Raw genomic sequence first — 6,718 nt, forward strand, 5'->3', positions numbered from 1 at the left:
CTTTTGTGTCTGTGAATATTTCCTCTGTGGTAGATTGTATTTCTGGACCTGTGCGAGCCAGTTAATACTGCTTAGATGTCAGAATCACAGCGACAGAGTTTGGAGGAAGGAGCCTTTTGAGGTCATTCTTGCCTTGAGCCACAGTTCTCTAGGGTACCCACAACCTGGAATTAGTTTCTGCCCAAACACCTGAACAGGGAACACCCTGCCCTCTCCTCTCCTGTCAGGGGTTGTTCCTATTAGAAAGCTTGGCCTGACTGAGCTGGATCCCACCTTGAGGAGTTTGTGGTTGCCCCCGGGTAATGACCACTTCCCAGCTGAACAGGCGTGTAGGACCCCTGATTCTCTGTTTGTTTTTGGACTTGGAACAGAGCTGCAACCAGTGTGCAACATCCTTCAAGGACAACGACACCAAGCATCACTGCCGGGCCTGCGGTGAGGGCTTCTGCGATAGCTGCTCATCCAAGACTCGCCCAGTGCCTGAGCGGGGCTGGGGACCGGCGCCTGTCCGTGTGTGTGACAACTGCTACGATGCCAGGAATGTGCAGTTAGGTAATGTGGGGCTCAGAAGCTGCGAGGGTGGCAGTGGAGAGTGCCCACTGAGTACTGGGCGCTGGCGCCTCACTGCCTTGACTGAGAGTGGTTGCACCTCTCGCTGAGGCTCACCATCCCCTGAGCTCCTGGTTAGCATAGGCTTATACTGCTGAGCCTTGGGGTGCAAATGCGGGAGGCAGGGTTGAACCTGGCCTGGCCTTGCCTGAGCTCTGAGCTCAGTTTTGCTTCTGAGAGAAAAACATCTGCGTATAGCTGGTGAGCTCTAGAAAGCCAGGCGTAAGCTTCATTGAGTCCTCCATGATCCCTTGAAAGTTCTAAGCCTTGCTCCCAGCATCAGTCCGCTTGACTTTAAAAATAAGGCGGGGCTGGATGTGGTGGCTCACGAGGCAGAGGCAGGTGGATCGCTGTGAGTTCGAGGCCAGCCTGGTCTACAAAGAGAGTCCAGGACAGCCAAGGCTACACAGAGAAACGCTGTCTCAAAAAACCTACTACTGAGAGGCAACAGCTATTCCTTGTTCCTGTCCACAGATGTGACCGAGGCACAGGCAGATGATGAAGGAGGAACGCTCATTGCCCGGAAGGTGGGGGAAGCCGTGCAGAACACCTTGGGAGCCGTGGTGACAGCTATTGACATACCACTAGGTGAGCCTGGCCGGTGCCTGTATTGGGGGTAACGGGGGTAGCATGAGGGGTCTCAGGGTACCCTAGATGGTCTCTCTGACTGGCTTGCTTAGTGGATTGAGTTTGGTAGCAAGGAATGAAAGAAAGGATTACATTTGCTTTTTTGTGCTCAATCCTTTAGTAGCATCTGCTTTATTCCTGGAGGCCACCCTTCCATCTGTGGCACCCTGAGTTCTCCCCCTGGAACCCATGCAATAAGGGTGGAAAAAGTGAAGACTCCACAAGTTCCCTCTGACTTCCACACAAAGCCCTGGCGGAGGGCTGGCAAGGTGTCTCAGGTGGTAGATTGTCTGGGTAGCATTCCTCAAGGCCCAGGCGCTGCTCTACTAGGATGCCGTGGTACACACCTCTAATCCCAGTACTGAGGAAGCAGAGGCAGGAAGACGAGAAGCACAGGGTCTGAGGCCACCCTGTGCTGTATGTCTCATAAACAGAGAAACGTGGCCCAGTAATGGTTCTGTGTGCAGCTGGGATGGCAACCCAAAAAGTGTCAGAGGGACTCGGGGGCAGGGTTCCAGTCTCCTGACCTTTCACGTTCCTTCCCTTGTGTAGGCCTGGTGAAAGATGCCGCCAGGCCAGCCTACTGGGTGCCTGACCATGAGATTCTGCACTGCCATAACTGCCGAAAAGAGTTCAGCGTCAAGCTCTCCAAGCACCACTGCCGAGCCTGTGGACAGGGCTTCTGTGATGAGTGCTCCCATGACCGGAGGGCCGTCCCCTCTCGTGGCTGGGACCATCCGGTCCGAGTCTGCTTCAACTGCAATAAAAAGCCCGGTGACCTTTAACCCCACCTCCCTCTCCGACTCCTTCACAATTCCTTAGGTTCTCAGGGTTAGAAACAGTCTCACTGAGGTAGGCCCTCCTCCTGGTCACCTGTTGTGGTGTGTGGTGTGTGTGCTCTCCTCTCACGTCCCCGGGCCACTTCGCCTCAGTGGAGGTCAGCCTGGCGCTAGACCTGAAGGCATGAACCACCTCAGGGCCCGGGGCTGAGCAGCTCTCAGTAAAGTGGAATGGACCCCAGCCCATTGCCTTTACTCCAGTTAAAAATAATACGTCTTTCTAATCTCCATATATCCATCTAGAGGGGATTTGGAGTGATCAAGATGCTTGTGCTTTGACGACATCCCTAGTGTGTCCCCAACACAGGGATAAGATGGCACTGGGAGCCAGTTTCCTCCTGAAGCGAGCCAGGTTCAGTCACTTTTTGCTGCTTCTCCCAGAGCTTGGCAGCACCTCTCTTGCCTCTTTCCCCTTTCTACTCCCCGGCTGCCTGGATGGCTACCTGGGTCTGAACCTTCTCCTGCTTGAAGCAGCCAGGAGGTTCCACCAAGCTCTCCCAGGGTGAATCCTGGTTCTTGGTTGCAGCCTGTTTTAGGCAGAGATCGGCTTGGCGGGTAAGCCACTGCTATATGTAGAGGGTCCCAGGGGTAAAGTCTTGAGACATACAATTTAAAACGCAGGTGCTTGTGGCTGCTGCAGTTGGGGGGGTCCCAGAAAGAAGTAGGTCTCCCCCAGCAAGGTATCTGCTCCTTGATGCTTCTGTCTCTACTAGGCTTTCCTAGAAGGCCACACCCTGCTCCCAATGCCTCAGAGCCTGACGCCTCCCCTCTGCCCCTGAAGGCCATTCTGCTTCTGAGTTCACACTAGGATTTTTATTGCTCAAAGTGTCTTATTCTTTGTTCCCATACATACAACCCTCTGTCTATTAGAGGGGGAGGGGTGAGCATGAGGAACCTTCCAGGGAAACAGCACAGAATGGACTGTTAGTTGTGTTTTTAAAAAATATATTAAAAAATATATAAATATTTCAACGGATCATAAGGAAAAATTATCTCTGGCTCTTGCAAGAGAAACCAAATGAGCAAACGTTTCTCAACAAGAGCTTGGACATCATCGATCATGACTGGAAAGACTGTTGTGCTGAACTCCTGTCAGGGCGGAGTTTATCTTCAGTGGCCAAAAAAGAATTAAAGCAACATCACTATTGATTGAGTGGGTGGGTGGAACCTCGGGGAAGTATGTGGGCAGTCATTCTTGGTGTGTATCTGGTGACGTGAGCCCTGGAATGGATTGGTCCTTCTTAGGCCTGTTTTTCTGCCTCCGGAGGTCCTGTTCTAGAACTGTATCATCCATTCACCACCATAAAGGAATCTTCCTGCTGAACATGGCTGTGTTGGCTCTTTTTTGCTCTTGAATTTCCTTTCCAGTTGACAGGAACATAGCTGGTGGCTAGCAGAGCAGAGGTCAAGAGAGGCATGTCTGCATATATTTTACATATAATAATACTTCAGCTTGTTTCTTTAGCATATAGGTCCATGTGTTGTATACACATACACCTAAGATGGAAAGTCTGGTTATATGTTAGGCTGGTCTTAAACTCAAGAGCAAAGTTACCTTTCTGCCTCAGCTTCCTTAAGTACCTGGGCCTTCGAGAGTGTGCCACCACACTAAGCTTGGGGTGTCTGTTAACCAGCCTCCTAATGGTTGGCAGGCTCATGTCGTCCCCCCACCCCACCCCCATCAGTTTCATGTATTCCAGGCTCAAACTTGAACATCTGATCATCCTTGCCTCCGCCTTCCAAGTGCTCGGATCACAGGTATGCACCACCATGCCTGCTTTACAGTGGTGTTGGGGATCAAACCCCGGCCTTCTGCATATCAGGCGGACACTCCACCAACTGAACAGCAGCCCTCATGCTCGTTTCCCAGCTAAGTATCCAGCGTGCCCCAGCTCAGTTTGCCAAGTGGGACCAGCTCTTTATGATTGCTGTGAAGGTTCCTTTGCTTAGAGAAGGTGATGGTGGTCTTAGCAGTGACCAGAGGCTCCGCTGAGTTCTCACCATACTGCCGTCCTTCCTCAAACGCTGTCGTGAGGGGTAGCTGCAGTCCTGCCAAATGTGGCGAGCCTGCTGGGCTTGGTAGTTTGTAACTTGGTAGCAGCTGTTTTGGTCCAGCTTCCCTCTGCCGTTGTGTCATAATGTAGTCTGGCCATTTCTCCTGATGTGCAGCTTGGATATTGCACACAGATGAGTGTCAGTGATCTGTGGGGGCAGGGAGAAGCTACCTGTGCTGCTGGGCCTCTGGAGGCCCTCCATGACCTAGGCATGTGTCCACCACCTCGGTGCACCCCAAGCCTGCAATTCCACCTCCTCACCTGTCATCTCCCAGTCTCTGTGGCTGACACTCTCGGGGCTGCAGCTTTCCTTTCCCTTCATCTTTTATTTTCTCCTGTCCTTTCTCCTCTTCCTTTATTTTGTGGGGGTTTGTGGAGGAGAGGTGAGAAGAGCCTGGTTGAGACTCTTTTGGTCTGTCATTGCTAGGGCACTAGAGTGAATCCTCTTAACCATGTGCTGAGGACATTTCTAGCCACCTCCCCACCTCCATCCTGCCCCATTCCAGGCTCCTCTTACAGAAATCTCACAAGAAAATCTACAAGGCTTTTTTTTTTTCATGCTACTTAGACCAGCACAGGAAAGGAAGTGTACTGGTGTCAAAAGACTCTGCTCTTGGCCAAAACCCAACAGCATCCCAGCCTCAGCTGAGGGGAAAGCTAGCCAAACGCAGGGTGGAAGAGACCTGAAGAAACTTCAACTGTCAAACATACCAGCTTGGTTAATTTTCTCCAGCTGGATGCCACAAATCCAGCCAGCACCTGGATTAAGAAACAGCATGGTTGTACTCCAGGGAACACCCTGTCCCTCTCCTCACAGATAACTCTCCAGCATCACAGGTCACTTCCACACCTGGTGCTTCACACAGGCTTTAAATAGCTGCACACAACTAGCTTACGGGTAGATAGTTGCTCAACATGAGAGAGGCCTCAGTGGTGGCCAGGTGGTCTCCTGCGCAGTGCCAGGTGGATTCTTCCACGTCTCTTGGGTTGCTCAGCTGGTTGGCTTATTGGGACCTGGAAAAGCCATTTTGTTTGCTGTTGCACTGCCAGGCATTACGTGTGCCTGTGTTCTCCGACAGCCTGAAAGGTGTTCATGGTTTTACAGCTGCATGTGGGCTCTGTTTCAGAAGTGCAAAGGCACCAGGTGTCAGCGCCAAGCCCTTCAAGGCACCACAGCTTTTCTGCCTTTTTTTTTTTGTTTTGTTTTGTTTTTGTTTTTTTCGAGACAGGGTTTCTCTGTGTAGCCTTGGCTGTCCTGGACTCCCTTTGTAGACCAGGCTGGCCTCAAACTCACAGCGATCTGCCTGCCTCTACCTCCCGAGTGCTGGGATTAAAGGCGTGTGCCACCACGCCTGGCTTTCTGCATTTCTTGATAAGGTCAGTTGGTACCTTTTTCTTAAGAGGAAAACTTGAAAAGCCAGTGTCCATTAATATGAGGAGGGCTGAGCGGTCTCCCCTTTGCCATTGTTTTTGAGGTTCGTGGCATGTGACTGCAGCGATGCTTCTCTTTGCCAGCCACTGGCTTAGGTTATTGTAGATGGGAACACAGCTAGGCTTCCAGGACCTGGGGGAAATGTTGACATGGTAGTTGTGCAACCGCATTTGTATTTCCAGCTTTAGATTCATCTTCCCGGAGAAAACTCAGTCTGTGCTTGCAGTGTGTATTCTCATGAGCGGAACTAGTTTCAGTTACTGTTTATAATCCGCCCTTGTTAGGCGTCTGTGCCACATTCCCATGTACTTGTCATAGACCTAGGCACTACATGTGACAAGAGCCAGCAGATGTTTGTAATCAACAGAACATACAGTGCTTGGTGCTGAGTTATCTTAGCCATTGCCATGTTTTAAGTGGCTACTTTATCCTGACAGTTCACACCTAAAAGAATCTGTATTTCCCAGGCTGCTGTGGCTTGTCATCCTTGTCTTTGCTCAGGTTATGGCCTCTTGATGAGGAAGGACACTGGTATTATAACAGCCTTTCACCTGAAGCTAGGGCTCGTGCTTGTCAAACACATAATAAACCACTGAGCAGGGCCCCTGGCTGCTTCATCTGTAAGGTGACACAGATAATTATGTTACTATTTATTCCCTGACTCCTTTATGAATTGTGAAGAGCAAACAAAATGTGAGATACCAAAAATAGATATGTGGTAATCTCATTCATTTTAAGGATTTGTGTCTCTGAGTAAGTGTTATTAGAGCCCTGGTTGGGGGAGAGGGATGAATACTCATGGTAATTGCTTAACTGGGCAGCACCCTGGCTAACAGGAGTGTGTTTGACAAGCAGAAGTCATTAGAACCCAGAGAACTGTGTTCCAGTAAGGGCCATGGCCTCTGGAGCCAGGACTGAACCCCCTCCACTGCTCTGTACAGGGAGGATGGAGAGTCCCGAGGGCAGCCTCCTAGAGCATGGGCAGAGCAGCGTTCGTGGGAGGGCAATCTAAGGTATTCAGGTTTCTTTTCCTCAAGTAGGGATTTCCTTGGGAAAGCCCAGGGATGAAGATTTGAATTGGGGTTGGAGATTTAGCTCAGTGGTAGAGCACTTGCCTAGCAAGCACCAAGGCCCTGCGCTCTGAAAAATAAATAAAA

General features: G+C 50.8%; 1 protein-coding gene across 3 annotated transcripts in view; it reads left to right on the forward strand.

Moving 5' to 3' along the window:
- ZFYVE1 (zinc finger FYVE-type containing 1) overlaps positions 1–2,026 on the forward strand; it is a 53,864-nt gene extending 51,838 nt beyond the window's left edge. For all 3 annotated transcript variants that reach the window (XM_084792073.1, XM_084792074.1, XM_084792075.1), the window contains 3 exons: positions 372–552; positions 1,084–1,197; positions 1,789–2,026. In XM_084792073.1, the coding sequence (XP_084648199.1) occupies positions 372–552; positions 1,084–1,197; positions 1,789–2,021 (528 nt within the window). In that variant the 3' untranslated portion in view covers positions 2,022–2,026. The remainder of the gene's footprint in view (positions 1–371; positions 553–1,083; positions 1,198–1,788) is intronic.
- The last annotated feature ends 4,692 nt before the right edge of the window (positions 2,027–6,718 follow it).

The sequence above is a fragment of the Acomys minous genome (genome assembly GCF_964271855.1).
Source record: "Acomys minous genome assembly, chromosome: 8".
NCBI classification, from domain to species: Eukaryota; Metazoa; Chordata; class Mammalia; order Rodentia; family Muridae; genus Acomys; species Acomys minous.